The 19,279-nt window shown below is 39.1% G+C and overlaps 1 protein-coding gene across 4 annotated transcripts in view; it reads left to right on the plus strand.

The window, feature by feature from the left end:
* The window catches only part of trip12 (thyroid hormone receptor interactor 12), a 33,513-nt gene that overhangs the window by 8,641 nt on the left and 5,593 nt on the right, over nucleotides 1-19,279 (plus strand). For all 4 annotated transcript variants that reach the window (XM_059331727.1, XM_059331728.1, XM_059331729.1 and 1 more), the window contains 31 exons: nucleotides 92-197; nucleotides 1,434-1,570; nucleotides 1,834-1,917; nucleotides 2,078-2,173; nucleotides 2,264-2,415; nucleotides 2,604-2,639; nucleotides 2,734-2,829; nucleotides 2,926-3,018; nucleotides 3,111-3,272; nucleotides 3,458-3,526; nucleotides 3,660-3,825; nucleotides 5,500-5,617; nucleotides 6,647-6,803; nucleotides 6,917-7,070; nucleotides 8,370-8,598; nucleotides 8,725-8,843; nucleotides 9,284-9,491; nucleotides 9,863-9,963; nucleotides 10,812-10,986; nucleotides 11,179-11,320; nucleotides 12,132-12,323; nucleotides 12,416-12,567; nucleotides 13,396-13,553; nucleotides 13,685-13,758; nucleotides 13,899-14,098; nucleotides 14,821-14,948; nucleotides 15,468-15,619; nucleotides 17,402-17,544; nucleotides 17,689-17,845; nucleotides 18,260-18,358; nucleotides 18,487-18,601. In XM_059331727.1, coding sequence (XP_059187710.1) covers nucleotides 92-197; nucleotides 1,434-1,570; nucleotides 1,834-1,917; nucleotides 2,078-2,173; nucleotides 2,264-2,415; nucleotides 2,604-2,639; nucleotides 2,734-2,829; nucleotides 2,926-3,018; nucleotides 3,111-3,272; nucleotides 3,458-3,526; nucleotides 3,660-3,825; nucleotides 5,500-5,617; nucleotides 6,647-6,803; nucleotides 6,917-7,070; nucleotides 8,370-8,598; nucleotides 8,725-8,843; nucleotides 9,284-9,491; nucleotides 9,863-9,963; nucleotides 10,812-10,986; nucleotides 11,179-11,320; nucleotides 12,132-12,323; nucleotides 12,416-12,567; nucleotides 13,396-13,553; nucleotides 13,685-13,758; nucleotides 13,899-14,098; nucleotides 14,821-14,948; nucleotides 15,468-15,619; nucleotides 17,402-17,544; nucleotides 17,689-17,845; nucleotides 18,260-18,358; nucleotides 18,487-18,601 — 4,170 coding nt within the window. The remainder of the gene's footprint in view (nucleotides 1-91; nucleotides 198-1,433; nucleotides 1,571-1,833; nucleotides 1,918-2,077; nucleotides 2,174-2,263; nucleotides 2,416-2,603; nucleotides 2,640-2,733; nucleotides 2,830-2,925; nucleotides 3,019-3,110; nucleotides 3,273-3,457; nucleotides 3,527-3,659; nucleotides 3,826-5,499; nucleotides 5,618-6,646; nucleotides 6,804-6,916; nucleotides 7,071-8,369; nucleotides 8,599-8,724; nucleotides 8,844-9,283; nucleotides 9,492-9,862; nucleotides 9,964-10,811; nucleotides 10,987-11,178; nucleotides 11,321-12,131; nucleotides 12,324-12,415; nucleotides 12,568-13,395; nucleotides 13,554-13,684; nucleotides 13,759-13,898; nucleotides 14,099-14,820; nucleotides 14,949-15,467; nucleotides 15,620-17,401; nucleotides 17,545-17,688; nucleotides 17,846-18,259; nucleotides 18,359-18,486; nucleotides 18,602-19,279) is intronic.

Here is a 19,279-nt window from a genome sequence, read left to right on the forward strand (position 1 = left end):
TTGATTTATGTTCTGAGAATTCATCCAAAAAGTATTCGATACTGGTGTTGGTGCACAGCAGGTGGGTTATATGTCCCTTTTTTCACTGCAGGTTTGAGGAAATCCACAAAGAAGCGCAGCGAGTCTCCTCCAGCAGAGCTCCCCAGCTTTCGGCGGAGCACACGCCAGAAGACCACGGGCTCCTGTGCCAGCACCAGGTACAGATCACAGTGACTGTAATGTAAATATTGAAGCCTAAAAAAGGAAGTATGTAAAATTTGGGAGTGTTAAGTTCCATGATTAGTGCACACCAGAAAGGGTAGACTTAATATTAGAAACACTGCTCAGTATAATTTAGTATTCAGTTGCTCTGTAAATTATAACCTTCACATTGACCACACCACTGTATCAAACAAAATCTGAAATATGGTGGTGTTGCAGGGCCGGTGTATTAGACTGCATTGGTTAGCTAGGTGTAACTTATAATAAACTGGCATTACAGTGCATGTTTTCAAGAGTTTTAAACAACATCAATCTCAAAGCACTAACTAAGTACTGGTATTTTATATTTCAAGGATATATTTTTTTTATTAAGTCGTCCATCTCAACATCTCTACAAAACAAACTATTGTAACAGTTGTAGTAATGCATTGACCCCAATTATAAATACTACTTCAGGATTTCACAATGGTTTCTTTTTCTCATTTTAAAGATTTTCTATTGATACCAAGTTTGAGCGGATATTTGAAGAAATGCTTATTATCTCGTGCTATTTTAAAGTGATGCTTGAAATTTTGCTATTCAACTAAGCTACTTTATTAGTTAAATAGCAATATTTCAAGCAGCAGTTAAAACTACTTGAATATTACCTTCAGGGTTTCGGCCAAGTTATGCCCACTGCGACTTCAGAGATTGTTTTATTTTTTTAACTCTGTAGCAGTGACCACAGAGGTAGGCTCCGCCGAACAGTCTTCCGCTCTCTCGTGGAGGGGACAAATCGAATGGATCCCTGCCAAGACGTCAAACACTTGATGTCATAACAACCACATCAGCGCGAGCTCTCTGTTAGCATTACTCCAGTTTCTGAGTGAGGTTAGGCTACCTGTTAGAGCAAATGGCTAGCTGACTTTACTGGAAGAGAACATGCTGCGGTCAGTCAGCCTCCACTTGTTTTCCCGGTGCATGTATTTACTAACCGTTATGGTAAAGACCCATCTTTAAAAATAAAAGCGATGTTCCAGTAAACTTTATTTTACTGCATTTTGACAAAATTCACAAATTCATGAGTGCATCACTTATGAATACATGAGTGGAAGCACATAAAGGTTATTCAAAACGTATCCAGGGGAACCACTGCTCTGCTTTCATGTGTTTTTGAGCGGTACCAATGAGCTGTACTTTGGGGTTACTCTGCAGTCACTCATACTGTGAATCTGTTGTCACTTGTATCACAGTCGGCGGGGCTCAGGCCTGGGCAAGCGCGGGGCAGCCGACGCTCGCCGACAGGAGAAAATGGCCGACTCCGACAACAACCAGGATGGGGCCAACTCATCAGCCGCTCGCACTGATGAGGCATCACAAGGGGCTTCAGGTACCTGTCATGCCACTTTTTCAAATCTTGTTTGACAGTAGAGTATCTGTCCTTTTTTAATATGCATTTTAATCTACCGAGGACCAAGAATTTTCTACTAAATTTGTGTGGGAATTAAACCTCTTCATGCCCACGTGGGTTTTTAAGCTTTTCCTTCTGACCCAATTTTGAAAGTGATCAAGCCATCATCTTAAAAGATGGATATTTTTCTTTACTTTTACTAAGTAATTTGATGTGATACTGTTATTGTTTTTTTTGTCTAGCCTCAAGCTCAGTTGCTGGAGCAGTGGGCATGACCACCTCTGGGGAGAGTGAGTCTGATGACTCTGAAATGGGAAGGCTTCAAGGTAAATTTATCCCCCTTTTCAGATTTTCCTGTAAATCCCTGACAAATTTCCCCGTTTCTAGACTGTCACTTCATGCTTCAGGTATGATGACTTCACAAGCATTTGTATCCTTTTGTGAAAGTTGCTCAACCTCTTAACCTGGCTGTTTCTGTCCCTATAGCCCTCCTGGAGGCCAGGGGTCTCCCCCCACATCTTTTTGGGCCCCTGGGCCCCCGCATGTCCCAGCTGTTTCACAGGACGATTGGCAGCGGAGCGAGTGAGTACAAACTTCTTACCTTTTTACGTCAGTGTTTTTCACATTTGGTAAACTCAAAATAAATGTTAAATTCTGCCCCCCTTTTTCCAGGCTCCAAGGCTCAGCAGCTGTTACAGGGCCTGCAGGCCACAGGTGACGAGTCTCAGCAGCTCCAGGCTGCCATTGAGATGTGCCAGCTGCTGGTGATGGGCAATGAGGAAACACTTGGTGGATTCCCCGTCAAAAGTGTGGTGCCCGCTTTGGTATGCCGTATGTAGATTGGCTGTCCTGTATGTTGTATGTCTAAAATAATTTGCAGGGTTTGGCATATTGCATTGTGCAATATGAAAATTAAAAAATGTTTCTTAAAATTCTATACATTTCTGTTGAAATTTGTATGATATTTGACTCCTACTTACTCCACATTAATGATCTCAATGTTTTTCCACAGATTACACTGTTACAGATGGAGCATAACTTTGATATTGTGAGTATGATGAACGTTTATCTGTGTAAATGTTTGAGTCATTCATTTTTGTAATGCCACTACTTATTTGCATGCCTTTGATCCATGCACACAGATGAATCACGCCTCTCGTGCACTCACATATATGATGGAGGCCCTCCCTCGATCATCTGCTGTGGTGGTCGATGCAATCCCTGTCTTCCTGGAGAAGGTCAGACACTGTGCACCCTTTCTCCCTAATCGGTTGTTAATTCGCAGTGGTGTCCTTTTGATATGCTAATGCCTTGTTCCACCTTCTTGTGTGCAGCTTCAGGTGATTCAGTTCATTGACGTAGCAGAGCAGGCCCTGACTGCCCTGGAGATGTTGTCAAGGCGACACAGCAAAGCCATTTTACAGGCTGTAAGTGTTTTTTTGTCATGCCACCCAGAACTTGTCCTCTTTTTATTAGCCACAATTATACACCACAATAATGTTATTTCATCTCTCATCAGGGTGGGCTCGCCTTCTGCCTCCTCTACCTGGAGTTCTTCAGCATCAATGCTCAGAGGAACGCTTTGGCCATTGCAGCCAACTGCTGCCAGAGTATTACTCCAGATGAGTTCCACTTTGTTGCTGATTCTCTGCCTCTGTTGACTCAGAGACTCACACACCAGGTGCGTTTTTGAGACACTGAAGAACTATTCAATTCAAAAACATCCCAGCAGGGGTTTGTTTCAAGTGGGCTTCCTCTTGGATAATATTACAATCCTATTTTTTTTTTATTTCAGTCAGTCAGTTCCTTCCATGTAACCTTTTGTAAAGCTTCACTAATGCCTGTATTCATTATATTCTCTTTCAGGATAAAAAATCAGTAGAAAGCACTTGCCTCTGTTTCGCCAGACTGGTGGACAACTTTCAGCATGAGGAGGTTTGTAAAGTCAGTTGTTTCTATGACCTAACACCATTTTGTTGTTGTTTGTTGCTTGCTATTTCTGTTCGATCTCCTACTATTGACATCCGACTCCTGGGCATAATGTACATGTATGTGTTGAAATAAACAGAACCTGCTGCAGGAGGTGGCGTCACGGGACCTGTTGACCAACATCCAGCAGCTGCTGGTAGTGACCCCCCCTGTGCTCAGCTCCGGGATGTTTATCATGGTTGTGCGCATGTTTTCGCTGATGTGCTCCAACTGCCCCTGTCTGGCAGTCCATCTTATGAAACAGAGTGAGTAACCCTTACACACACACACGCACACACACACACACCAATAGGTCACAACCTTGCCATTCACTTTTGACTTACACCCAGTCATTACTGTTATGCATATTTGAATGACCTAAAATCAGTATCAGGATTAATTGAACATTTTACCATGATTATTCAGTCATGGAAAAAATTATTAGACCATTGTTTTCTTTAATTTCGTGTTCATTTTAATGCCTGGTACAACTTAAGGTACATTTGTTTGGACAAAAAAGATATATATAGATATAGATATAGATATATAGATATAGATATAGATAGAGAGATATAGATAGATAACCAAAATCATTATCAAGAAAACCATGGAAAATGTCTAGATATTAGCTCTTAAATTAAACTCTTATGAGCTATTTTTTTTGTTTTTCATTATATTTGTCCAAACAAATGTACCTTTAGTTGTACCAGGGATTAAAATCAACAAGAAATTGAAGAAAACAAGGGTGCTCTAATATTTTTTTCCTTGACTGTATATACATGGTTCACTGATATGTCTACTGTAAATATGTTCAACTAATAAAGCTTGCATGTTTTTGTGATTTGAAAAAAAATTAAGGAAACGCACACAGATTTTGTATGAATAATGAATAATAAATAACTTTGTGGTTATTTATTGAATATTTTGAAATTGAATCAAAGCATCACTTGAAATCACAACATCACATTTTAGTTTTAAAGTTGAAATTTACTCCAAATAATATAACTTGCATTTCTTGCAAACATTTTTTTTGCAGTGTTTTGTTCCACTTCTTTTTGTTTGGTGTCGTTTTCCCTAAAGTCAAAATGTGTCCAAACAACAGACACAGCATTTTTCTTGGGTATAAGCCACTCGAGTTGCTCAGTCAGGTCGGTGTTTGAGTTCTCCTCCATGTTGCTTCCATGTCATGAATTAGGCAGGGTGGAGTCATGCGAAGTAATCGACGTGGGCTAGATTACGTCAGTTAGAGGTTCTGAATGTCGGTTTTGATTAATTTTCTATTAATGGCCCAACCCTACTCACCACAAAGGGTGCTGTTGTACTTATTTATTGGAATAGTTACTAGTAGATATCGCCTGAGAAATATATTTCAGGTGGAAAAATATTATCATAAAGTTAAATGTAGAGTAGCAAAGAACACACAACTCAAATTCAGCCAGGGAAGACTAGCAGCAGTTCTGGGTCAAACCTGTGTAAGAGCAGCAACAGAAAGTTGCTGAACAGGTGGGGAGTTCCCCCTTGCTGCTTAAAGTATTCTTGAAGAAACTAATAAGGTACATATTTGACACCTTTACAATCCTAGTAAAATGGATTTGCTGTCTGTTTTGAGGAACTTGGACAATACAAAATTTAGCTTGTACCTAACTAACAACACTTAACAACTGTGTGTATTTGTGTGCTATACCTTAGTCATGCTATAACTGAGACGTGCTATATAGCAAACCTACAAATGAAGGCAAACAATTGTCTGCTCAAGTTGAAAAATGTTTTATTGATCTAGACTGAAATCACGTCAGTTTGCATCAACTCACACCTCATTGACTGTGTCTAAACTTTGCATTGCATTCAATTTTAACGGCTGTAGTGAAAGAATATTATGTGTTGAAGGTGCACCTGAAATGTCACCTGACAGAAATGTGTTTGTTACCTTTTCTAAACAGATATAGCAGAAACTCTGCGTTTCCTCTTGTGTGGTGCATCAAACGGCAGCTGCCAGGAGCAGATTGAACTGGTACCCAGGAGCCCCCAGGAGCTCTACGAACTGACTTCCCTCATATGGTAATATCTATTTGCATGACTTCTTTTCAGTACGATATGGGTTAAGATTATGCGAGGCAATATGGCAAAAAAATATTACAATTCATGGAATTACAGTTAGTTGGGGGCACTGACATTTAAAATTGTGTTGCCAGCATGAAAAATTGTGTTTACTGGATTAGAAAATCCTTATAACTGACTTATTACAGGACTTGGAAGCCTGTTAAATGTTCTTACATGGTCCTCTGCACAATTTACAGAAACTGTATCAAACACGCTCTGCCACACAGATGTGGGGACTCGAAATTTTACTCCTGCTTCTGTGCTTCTCACAGACCTTGAAGCGCTGATATCATTGTTGGTTGACTTGCTGTGGCAAAACAATTGCAGTTGTCAGTGCTCCAGACTAACTCATTTTACTGGGAGCACTGGTGCTCCTAACTTGAAATTTTAAGGGACACAAGCAGAAAATTTAGGGGCACACCTTAAATCGACCTGCAACTCAAATTATTCACATTTACCCCATTTTAACTATATAAGGCCTACTAATAAATGCTTCAGTAATGAATAAAAAACTACTTTCAGAATATTACAAATATTTAATTTTATTTTAAGGTCACAAATTAATAGAAATCTCTATCATTCTTTCTCAATGAAGGTGCACAAAATGACAGAGGTTTAAAAAAGTTAAAAACAAAATGGACTAATGAAAGGACTTGTGAAAAAAGTCAAAAGTAAAGTGATGAGTAAAGGAGTAACAAATTCCATCACGATTTAAAGAGGTAACTTGCGAATTATAACCGTAACCACAGAACCTAGTGTTTTTTGTAGGAGCCATAGGATGACGTGTTCCGCACTGTTTATAACATGACTCCTGGATCCTACACACACCAATTGCGAGCATTTGGTCGCAGTCTGGAGCCCTGCTTGTCATTTGACTAAATTGTTTAAAAAAAAAACAACCAATAAAACCCATTCCACTTAATGACGATTAAACTGAATTTAGAATAAGTGTGTTGCAGCTTTCTCAAACCACTCTTCTTCTTCCAGTGAGCTGATGCCCTGCCTGCCTAGAGAGGGCATCTTCGCAGTGGATGTAATGCTGAAGAAGGGCAGTGCCCAGACGACAGAGGGAGCCATCTGGCAGTGGAGGGATGACCGGGGACTGTGGCATCCTTACAACCGCATTGATAGCCGCATCATTGAGGTATGAATACATCACCCACGTTGTGTCATCATCAAAACCTGACAAATGTATGTGGGGCGTATCCGTCTTGGATACTGATGTTGCACGTATCTGGATGTTTTCCTGCCCTGCAGACTGCACACCAGAACGGGGAAGATGAGATCAGCTTGTCGACCCTGGGCCGTGTGTACACAATTGACTTTAACTCTATGCAGCAGATCAATGAAGACACAGGAACAGCACGTGGCATTCAGAGGAAACCAAATCCTCTGGCCAACCCAAACACAGGTAATAAAGATCTTTTCAAATCACAGTTTTGGTGAAAATTATAGTGAATTGTGTATATATAGATATATCCTTTATTTAACCAGGTAAAAGTCTCATTGAGATTAAAAAAAATCTCTTTTCCAAGAGAGACCTGACTAAGAAAACCGCATAAAAAGAGACAAGTTACAAGATTTAAACACAGTTAACATAAACAATTAAATATAAATACAGCCATCACAACAACACTGAAGGAGTCTCAGTAACGACTTATAAGGAGCAGTCACACTGACCAAGGGAAGAGGTTTCATTGTCCTTTTGAATCGATTTTAAATTCACCGATTGTGATCAGTTCAGACAGTTTCAAGTCCTTTTGAAAATTGTTCCATGATAAAGGGGAGTAACTAAAAGCTTTCTTACCTAAGTAAGAAGAGTTCTCACTCTTGGCTCCAGCATCTGTACAATATTTTGAGAGCGTAGACCATGTTGGGTTTGGTTTCGACAAATGTATGCACACAGGTATGAGGGAAGCAGCCCAAGAATAGATTTATAGATAAAAACTAACCAATGAGACTGTCTGCGAACATACAAAGAGGGCATTTGAGCCGTGGCATACACAGTACAATGATGTGTGCGATTTCCCAAACCAGTCATGAAATGCAGAGCACAAATATCTATCAAAAACAAAACAAAACCAGGAACACTCTCTCTCAGTGCCTTATGTTTAATGGCAAGTTCAGATGACATAATATGTTTGTCTGGTCACTGTGGCAGATAAGGCGATATTAAAGTCATAAAATCTTGTTCTACGCCCGATTCAAGATTGCCAAAAAAAAAGTTGAAAACACTCAGTCACACACGTCAAAGACCCAAAGATGGCCAGGTCGGTCAATAATCTGTAAAATGTCTAAGTCTGCTGCCACTGTGTAGGGTTAGGGTTGGCAGCTGTAATCAGCTTGGAGTCAAAGCCGTTACAACTCCTACCCCAGTTGCATGGGGTAGGAGAGGAATAATTATAAGTCCGAATTGTTGACAGTAATTTGTTATTTTATAATCCCACAAATAGTTTTGCATTTACTGATTGCAAGTCAGTGGCATTTTGTCCCTGAGACTTTGGCTACTTCTCCCATTTCTTAAACTTGGATAAGTAACTGAAAGTTTTACAGCTGCTTTTATCTTAGAGTAGGCTGCTGTGTTTTTTCCATGTGTGTATGTGTTTTCCTGGTGTGTATAATGCATCCTCTCCAGTGAGTGACAGCCAATCTGTGACATTCACAATGTGGTTGAGGAAATAAACCTGACCTGTTCACCGTCTGTCTGCAGGGAGTCACCAGGAGGTTCGTAGAGAAGATGCACGAGCCCAGTTGATGAAGGAGGACCCTGAGCTGGCAAAGTGCTTTATCAAAACTCTGTTTGGGGTCTTGTATGAGGTTTACAGCTCATCAGCTGGCCCTGCTGTCAGACACAAGTGCCTTAGAGCCATCCTCAGGATCATCTACTTTGCTGATGCGGAGCTGCTGAAGGATGTGCTGAGGAACCATGCTGTGTCCAGGTAACCATGCCTTAACACTGGCATTAAAGCGGGATCTGAACAACAACAGGGAATTACTGGTGACAGGCTTTGAGTTGAAATAAATTGACTTTTTTCATTTTCTATTTTTTTTGTGTATTTCTACAGTCACATTGCCTCCATGCTATCCAGCCAGGACCTGAAGATTGTAGTGGGTTCTCTGCAGATGGCTGAGATACTCATGCAGAAGCTGCCTGATGTCTTCAGTGTCTATTTCAGAAGAGAAGGTAGTGTATCACCCCGAGATAAACTAAGTTACTACCTTGTCTTTAAACTGTAGGTTATCTACCCTGCTAAGCATCTTCTAAAATGACGTACATGCTTAGCAGATGAACCGTACTGTACAGTCATTATAAGCATTTTTGGGCAATCGTCTGTGGGGAAAATGGAGAGCTTAAATTTCCCCACATGAATATTATTGATGCTCTATTGGTGGACAAAATGGCAAAACCTTTACTGCAGTTTAGCATTCTGTTTTGACAATAAGAAGCATTACCACCAGTCTTTTCATTTGCATTTCTGTTCCTGTTATTCATTGTATTACCTGCTTTTTACATTGATCCACTTTGCCTCTTGCCTAACTAGGAAGAAATTGCTGTGTATTCTGATGTTTTTAAAGGCATTTTCTGACATTTTCTAATGCCAGTCTTTCCCGCCTCTCTTCCAGGTGTGATGCACCAGGTGAAGAACCTGTCAGAGTCTGAGAGCTTTCTAGTCACTAGTCCCCCAAAGGCTTGCAACAGTGGTACTGCCAGTTTGTGCACTACCACTATCAGCACTGCATCCACCACATCTGCTAATAATGCAACTCCTGATCTGGGCTCACCCAGCTTCCAGCACAGCATGGACGACTCACTGGACCTCAGCCCACAGGGGTGAGTGTGTGGCTGTGGTTTTGCTGTTTACAGACTTATTTTAAAAATAAGTTTCTAAAGTGGACCCAGCGCCAGTGGCACACTGGAAACTATCCTTATCAACACAAATTGCATTTGCAATGGACCAAAATCACCTTAAAAGAGAAAGCTATTTTTATTACCTGACAACTAGTCCTACAAATTATCTTGGATATGGATATATGTTTGCTAAATACATAAATAAATGCACTAATAGTGTCTAATATGCCCAGTATATGCTGTATACTGATATATGTATGTGTGTCAAATGTGAAGGTAATGAATGTGCAAACAGATTTTTTGTTTCTTTAACTCCCAAGAGCATTAAAGTAATTATTTTCTCCTCCATTAAGGCGGTTAAGTGATGTCCTAAAAAGGAAACGATTACCTAAAAGAGGCCCCAGAAGGCCCAAATACTCTCCTCCAAGAGATGATGACAAAGTAGACAATCAGGGTAAGTTAAAGTGTTACTGTCACTGTGTGTGTGTGTGTGTGTGTACCAAGGTTATATATAGTTTGGGATTTTTCATTAGTTTTAGTTTTAGTTTCGTTGTGATTTTTTGTTTTCAAATTCAGTTAGTTTTAATTTGTTTTTAGAGTGAGTTTAGTAGTTTTAATTAGTTTCTATTTTTTGGAAAATGCCTTCTTTTAGTTTAGTTTTTATTAGTTTTATTTTTTTTTTGTAATGGGGTATTTGTTGGGTGCCAGATTTTTTTTTTTTAAAAAGTCACAATAAATGTTCCCTTTATTTCCTTTGTCTTATCCATCTCAGCCCCAATAAGTTCATGAAGTCATAAAACCAGATAGATGAAATAGATTTCATATTAATCAAAAAGGTTTACCTATTAAAAAAGTTGAAGGACATTTTCACTATAATTTTAATTAGTTTTAGTTTTGTAACCACACAAAACAGTTTCAGTTAATTATTGTTTTTTTTTAAATCTCTCATTTTTATTTAATTTTAGTTAACAAAAATGTTTTTTCAATTCTAGTTTCCGTTATTTTGTTAGTTTTCGTTAACTATAATAACCTTGGTGTGTACATGGGTTGTTTAAAAGAGCAGCTAAATTATTGCTGCCAGTTTTGTTTTGTTTTTTTATATTACTGTTGAATATAATTTACAACACTGATCTACTATGCTACTATATCCAATTTTACCAGCCAGCTAACACCAGCCTTAGTAATGAGTCACTTCAGATGTTGAAGCACATTTGAGTGGTCATGGATTGAAATGGCATTTTGTGGTTTTTGTAATTTCAAGCCATAGATAAACGTCCTAATCTACCGCTTGGTTCTTTACAGCTAAGAGTCCTACCAGTACTCAGTCACCCAAATCATCCTTCTTGGCCAGTCTTAATCCCAAAACTTGGGGCAAGCTGGGTGCCCAGACCAACAATGCCAACTCAGAGCCGTCACGCACAGCGGGGGTGAGTGGCCTGGCGAGGGCCCCTCCCAAGGACTCAATTTCAAATAACAGGTACGACGATGAGAGCGAATGATTCCAGCTCCCTGTTTTCATCTCCTGTAATATCCAAAATCAAGTTGTTTTTTCTTTTGGTTGATAAGTGTTAAATGCAGAATGATTAGTCACTGATTGTGGGGTAATGTGTGCATCATCATCATCATCATCATCTGTAATCAGGAAAATGTTTTTTATATTGGTTTACAGAGAAAAAATAAAAGCCTGGATTAAAGAACAGGCAAGTAAGTTTGTGGAGCGCTACTTCAATTCTGAAAATGTGGATGGCAGCAACCCTGCACTGAATGTACTCCAGAGACTTTGCACAGCCACCGAGGAGCTCAACCTGCAGGTAAAACATTATTGAACAGCAAGCATAACCGACAAACGACAAACCTAAGGACAGAATTGCTGTTTTCTAGATGTTTTAATGAAAATTCCTTAAAGTTTATAGCGTAACTGTATCCCAAATCGGACACCATTCGGCTGAGATTCTATCAAAATTTCACATTAACTACTAATTTAAATGATCATGTTATGTTTCCAATTAATTAAATAGTGTTAAACTAAAGTCTAACTTATCTTTCGAACCGTATATTGTTTTAACCATGTGCATTAGCCAAAAGGACGCTAACACTGGTGAATAAACCGTGCACTAACTGTATTCCAAGTCAGACACTTGGATCTCCTCTCTGTAAATCAATGGGTATTGCTGAGTTTTTTTGGGATAAATTGGATGTTTCTGGGTAAGCCAACTGAATAACACCATCGTTGTCAACACACCCGGACCATACTTCTGTCCTTCACAATAAAATACAGTACAGTAAAAATACAGATGTGCTTTTAAGATCGTTGCCCGAGCGTTCTTACTGTTTTCTCTCATCAGATTTACTTTCGAATTGTAATTAGACATGTAAATCTCCATGTACACAAATTAAATTGCACACGTTAAAAAATGTATAAATCAACTATACCTACACTGGTGGTGGCGATCTTATTCGAAATGACCGTGAAAACACCAGAAATTGTGCCATTGCAGATGTCTGATTTGGGATACAGTCTCTAAAAACACAGAAACATGAATTGAGATATGGATACTAGAATTGACTGAATCAAACATCAGCATTGAGTCATTGTTTTGATGATGTGTTCTTATTTCCCAGGTGGACGGAGGTATGGAGTGCCTGGTGGAGATCTCCAGTATTGTATCAGAATCTGATGTGTCGTCTTTCGAGATCCAGCACAGTGGGCTTGTGAAGCAGCTCCTGGTCTACCTGACCTCCAACACGGACAGGGACTTGCTCAGCCGCGACGTACGGCTCAAGAGGTTCCTCCACGTGTTTGCTGGCTGTCCGGTGAGAGACTAGAACATTTTATATTACTGTATATTATCGAAATATTCAGAATTTAGTTTGAGTATTTTTTCCCCCTCCTGTTTTGTTTGCAGGTTCCAGGAATGGAGCCCGTAGGTCGCCTGGACCCAACAGAGAACGGTCCATACCTGGCACTGGTGCACAAAATGAACAGCTGCCTGAGTCAAATGGAGCAGTTCCCTGTCAAAGTGCATGATTTCCCAAGTGGGAACGGCAATGGCAGCAGGTCAGTGGCTTTAAGAGTTATTTTTTTATCACAATAAGTTAATATTCTAACTAGGGGTGTTCCATATCGAATCGTTCACAATTATATCGGTATAATTTTTTGGAGTAAAAAAAAAAAGCTACTATTACTTCCTGTCGCTAAACAATGCAGCTTTCAAAATAAGAGCACAGTGTGTTAACACCACAGAATTTACAAGACTGTCAAAATAAGATGCCTTAAATTAAACATACAAGAACTCTTATTCCCCTTTACAATAATTCATTAAAATAGGCAATGACTAAGATCAGTGTATATGATGGAAATTGGCATTAGAATGTGTGGAAGGCCACCAAATGTTGTGAATAAAATTCTCCAGATTGGGGGATGCCCCCGGATCCTCCAAGCCAGCTATTTTTCAACACTGTCTGGCTGCTCCATGTCCAAGTGGAAAAGTGGACGAGATTGATGCATTTTACTTAAAAATTCCCCTAGATGTTTATTTTTTATTATTTGCTAATACTCAAGAGTCAAGAGTAAATCTTTTGTATTTGGCTACTGTTGAGATTTGCACTTTACACTACATTTTAGATTTATGATTGTATAAATAATAAAAAAAACGTACAACAAACTAAAAATCTGACAAAAAAATCATTTTCTATTTATTTTTCAGTATTTTATAATATCGCCAAGAGTATCATTATCGCAAAAATACCCTGAAATATCGTGATATTCTTTTTAAGGCCATATCGCCCACCCCTAACTGAAACAATTAGGATCAATTATGAATTAGTATAGATTGATATACATCGTTAAAAGTGTGTTGTTGTTTTTTTTATTGTGTTTCTGCAGGGGCTCTCAGGCACTGAAGTTCTTCAACACGCATCAGCTCAAGTGTCAGCTGCAGAGACACCCAGATTGCACTAATGTTAAACAGTGGAAAGGCGGCCCTGTGAAGATTGACCCCCTGGCCCTGGTGCAAGCCATAGAGAGATATCTTGTTGTCAGAGGTGAGGGACTGTTGTAGACCCTCATGTGCCTCCTTTTAATACAGATGGGGCCCCCAGCAGCTCCTTGAAACAATTGTTTTAACTATCATTTAGCTGGATTGGATTGCTGACTTAAAATCTTGTTTGTACAGGGTACGGCCGAATCAGAGAGGAGGATGAAGACAGTGATGACGATGGCTCAGATGATGAAATCGACGAATCACTGGTATGTGATACTGATCATGCCAAATAAGGCTATTTTTTTTAACTATACACACTTAATCCTGAGTTGATGCGTACTGAGAGCCAAGTCCTATCATTTCAGTGTCATCACTTACCTGTATCTGTAATTTATTGGTTACCCAGGCGGCGCAGTTCCTGAACTCTGGCAGTGTGCGTCACAGACTACAGTTCTACATTGGTGACCACCTGCTGCCATACAACATGACGGTGTACCAGGCTGTACGGCAGTACAGTCTGCAGGCGGAGGAAGAGAGGGAGTCCACTGACGATGAGGCAAACCCACTTGGGCGAGCTGGCATCTGGACCAAAACGCACACGATATGGTACAAATTATTTATAATTATTTTGTTTTTTTAAATTCATTTAACTATTATTTTTTATATTTATACTTTCTTTTATCTGAGAAAAGGTCTGGTGTCTCTAAACTGATCTCAAGTCAACTTTATTTATCAAATGCAGCCATATGTACAGGACATACAGAGAATTGAAATCGTGTTTCCCTCTTATCCCCAGTGCAAACAGCAATAAACATGAAATATAAAATATAAGTAAAAGATATAAAATGTAAACGTAAAAACATATATACAAGCAACAAGACATTGAAGAAAAGATGGTGGCAATCTGGGAGATGTGAATAGTAAATATGACGGTATGAACAGAATAATGGTATAAATATGGCAAATCGTATCAGTATGGCAATATGGCACAGTATAAACAGATATTACCAGTATGAATTCTGCATCTTGAAACTTGAAACAAAAGAACCATTTTTGAGCTTGCTTGTTTGAATCTCATCAGCCAGTCCTTGAAGGGTCAGACAAATCCATAAAAAATATATATATATCAAAGTCAGTTACTCAAGCAGTGTCTAACCATGCTGATTTATTTTTCACCACTACTTGAAATTGCTAAATATTTTTGACCTTAGTGCAGTTACTCCCAAAGTCTTGTCACAAAGGTGAAGAGTTAAAAAAAAAAAAGCTTTGTTTCTGATGTAAAAACTGATGTACATGCTTATCAAATGCCCCGTCATGTGTCCTGACAGGTATAAGCCTGTGAGAGAGGACGAGGACGGCAGCAAAGATGCTGTGGGAGGAAAGAGGGGCAGAGCCCAGACCGCTCCCACCAAGACCTCACCTCGCAACGCCAAGAAGCAGGATGAGCTGTGGCATGGTGAGAATCCTAAATATTTCAGGAGGACTTCTTTAACCAGGAATAACATGCAGCATCCGCTTCTTTCTTTTACTTTACTTAAATAAACTTTTGTACTTGAACTGTTAAATTTGCTGAGCCCATGCCCTGACACTCTAAGTTTAACTTGGGGAATTCCAGGCTACGATATTTACAAATAAAAAGGAGTTAAATGACCAGAAACTGAAGCACATTATCAGTGTTTTAGTCACACAGCTTTTCCTTTTTTATTTTTCTTACAAGCCTGTCTCTGTACAGTCAATTTAAGATAAGATATAACTTTATTGGATTTAGTCGTCTGTCACAGCAGCTCAAGATACAGACACATAGATATAAGAACAGAATAAGAATATATAAAATGACTTATACATACATTCTATATGCATTTTATACATACATTTCTGCTATTATTGCGTTACTATTAATATATATTGTTTTGTTTGTTTTCCTGAGAGTACTTTGCCCTACTTCATTACTACTGTTGATTTCCATCACTTCCAGATGGTGTGTGCCCCAGTGTCATCAATCCCTTAGAGACATACCTCACTTCGGAGCCACCAGAGACCATAACCTTTGATGACCCCTCTTTAGAGGTCAACCTGCTGCTGAGGGTCCTGCACTCCATCAGTAGATACTGGTTCTACTTGTATGATGTAAGTCTCCTTCCTAAAGAATAAGGCAGTAACTTGCAGTCGATTTGTTTGTAAGTCAGTACCTTGTTATCTCATCTTTAACATTTCTGACGGGGTTTAGGTGTGAACATAGTGAAACTTTAGGGGCAAGGCAAGTTTATTTGTATAGCACCTTTCAACAACAGGGCAATTCAAAGTTCTTTATACAAAACATTAAAAGAATTTAAAAAGACATATATAAAATGACATTCAAATATAAGACTAAAAACAAGCAGATAAAATATTTGGGAAAAAATATAAAAGTACATTCAAATATAACATTTTGAAATTGAAAGCACATCTTAGATCTGAATGAATGAAATATTCTTATTAAATACTTTGTTCTTTACATAGTTGCATGTACTGACAACAAAATCACACAAAAATTATCAATGGAAATCAAATTTATTAACCCATGGAGGTCTGGATTTGGAGTCACACTCAAAATTAAAGTGTAAAAACACACTACAGGCTGATCCAACTTTGATGTAATGTCCTTAAAACAAATCAAAATGAGGCTCAGCAGTGTGTGTGGCCTCCAAGTGCCTGTATGACCTCCCTACAATGCCTTGGCACGCTCCTGATGAGGTGGTGAATGGTCTCCTGAGGGATTTCCTCCCAGACCTGGACTAAAGCATCCGCCAACTCCTGGACAGTCTGTGGTGCAACGTGGCGTTGGTGGATGGAGCGAGACATGATGTCCCACATGTGCTCAGTGTGATTCAGGTCTGGGGAAGGGGCGGGCCGGTCCATAGCATCAATGCCTTCATCTTGCAGGAACTGCTGACACACTCCAGCCACATGGAGTCTAGCATTGTCTTGCATTAGGAGGAACCCAGGGCCAACCGCACCAGCATATGGTCTCACAATGGGTCTGAGGATCTCATCTGGGTACCTAATGGCAGTCAGACTACCTCTGGCGAGCACATGGAGGTCTGTGTGGTCCCCCAAAGAAATGCCACCCCACACCATTACTGACCCACTGCCAAACCGGCAGCAGAACGTTCTCCACGGCGTCTCCAGACTCTGTCACGTCTGTCACATTTGCTCAGTGTGAACCTGCTTTAATCTGTGTAGAGCACAGGGCGCCAGTGGCGAATTTGGCATTTGCCAGAGATATAAACAAAACAACCCCACCTGTGGACTTTGGGCCCTCATACCACCCTCATGGAGTCTGTTTCTGACCGTTGGAGCAGACACATGCACATTTGTTTTAAGACTGGTGGGAGATTCTCTTAAAGTTGTGAAGAAATCCAAGAACTTTGTTTCCAAGAATCTTACTTGTTCTCAAGTTCTATCTTAGGAAAAAACTTAAGAAGAAAGTCATGAAAAAAAACTAAAGAAAAGATAAGAATTTCTTCATGAATACCAAATCTTCTTAAATTTTGTCTTAAGAGCAAAGTTAAGAAAAAAGTGTCACTTAAGAAGCATTTTTCTTAAGAATACTTTGTGAATCCGGCTCCTGAAATGTATAAAATATAAAAGTATATTCAACTACAACATTTTAGTTTTTTTTTTAGTTATTTTTTGAAAGTGAAAAAGTGCAGTAAAGGTAGTGGCAAACAGAAAAGTCTTTAGTCTTGATTTAAAAGAGTTGAGAGTTGCAGCAGATCTGCAGATTTCTGGGAGTTTTATTCCAGATATGTGGGGTATAAAAACTGAACGCTGCCTCTCCATGTTTAGCTCTGACTCTGGGAACACAGAACAGTAGTTTCAAGGCATAAAATATACCAGTAACATGAATGTTTTTTGGTTGTTTTGCAGAATGCTGTGTGTAAGGAAATCATCCCGACCAGTGAGTTCATCAACAGTAAGCTGACAGCCAAAGCTAACCGTCAGTTACAAGACCCGCTGGTCATCATGACGGGGAACATCCCCACTTGGCTCATTGAGCTCGGAAAGACCTGGTAAGTGTTTCATACTTTAGAACACAATGTGGAATTTGAGCTTTCACCTGCACTGCACATCCTGACTACTGATTTTGATTTTGGTGTTTCTGTTTGGTTGCTATGACTTTGTTCTCACCTACATTATTCTCTCTCCCTCCCCAGTCCTTTCTTCTTCCCCTTTGACACCCGGCAGATGTTATTCTATGTTACTGCCTTTGATCGGGACAGAGCCATGCAACGCCTACTGGACACAAACCCTGAGATCAACCAATCAGACTCTCAGGACAGCAGAGTTGCACCACGTCTTGACAGGAAGAAGGTACAATGTGTTCCCATTACATTTTTTTTCTTTTCATTTGAATTGCGTTCTGCATTTTATTTTAATATAATTTATTTTTTGTAATTTAAGTTTTTATTCATAAACATGGTACATAGCCCATAGGGTACAGTTTACATAACAAAGGTCAGACTACAAAATAAGAAATTGGTTAGGTGTTCCTGGTTAAAAGAAAGAAAATAGAAAAATAAACAATACAGAGGTACAGGGTCACAAACAAACAGCCTTTTAGTTAGAGGTCAGGTAGTCCATAAAGATATCTCAACTTCCTAAAACCACAGGGATTTACTATTGTTTATAATTTTAGTACCTATTTTAGTTTTTTAATAAGTCTATAAACCTACTCTTCATCTGACTTAAACCTAATTTCTCTCCTCCCTCGTCTTGTGTTTCCAGAGGACGATAAACCGCGACGAGCTGCTAAAACAGGCAGAGTCTGTGATGCAGGACCTCGGCAGCTCCAGGGCAATGTTGGAGATTCAGTATGAGAACGAGGTACCTGTAGTATCTGATTGGTTAAAACTGAATCTTGACACCTGCATTTTGGTGCAATTAAAATGTCGTCCAAGCTTTTTTATTTTTTTTTTTTGCAAAAGTGATTCTAATTTAAATTTTTCTTCTAGGTCGGCACAGGTCTTGGCCCAACTCTGGAGTTCTACGCTTTGGTGTCTCAGGAGCTCCAGCGGGCAGATCTTGGCCTTTGGAGGGGCGAAGAGGTCACACTGGCCAATCCTAAAGGTATAAACACACACACACACACACACACACACACACACACACAGGATATGATGAAAAGCATGATGCCAAACATTAACAAAAAGAGACAAACTGGTTTATTGGGCAAATGTACAAACAACTTAAACTAACAGCCACTATTATACATTTTATTTTACTGCACTTTTATACTTAGAAATGTATGCAGAACAGGATTTACTAAGTAGTAATATGTATTTTAATTAAATAAAGGGGTATAAAGGTGCATCGCAATACATTAGAATATGATGGAAAAGTCAATTTCCAGTAGTTCAAGTCAAATAGCCCCAACCAAGTATTAAGTCATATAGATGGACATACTTATCAGAGGCCGACATTTCCATTTTAAACATACTATTTAAAATTGGTATTTTGTAATATTAAAATATTTTTGAGATACTGAATTTTAGGTTTTCATTAAATGTAAGTCATAATTAGAAGAAATTAAATAAATTAAGAGATGAAATGTGATTTATGTTATTTCCACTTTTTGAATTGAATTACTGACATAAATAAACTTTCTATGACATTCTAATTTATTGAGATGCACCTGTATATGTTGCCTTTAAGTTGATTGTTACTCTTTATAATGTGAGCTTCCATGGCTGTTTCCATGGTTACGTGGCGTCCGGTTGATGGATTTGCTTAAAGTTTACAAGTAGA

This window comes from Centropristis striata, chromosome 4 (assembly GCF_030273125.1).
Source record: "Centropristis striata isolate RG_2023a ecotype Rhode Island chromosome 4, C.striata_1.0, whole genome shotgun sequence".
NCBI classification, from domain to species: Eukaryota; Metazoa; Chordata; class Actinopteri; order Perciformes; family Serranidae; genus Centropristis; species Centropristis striata.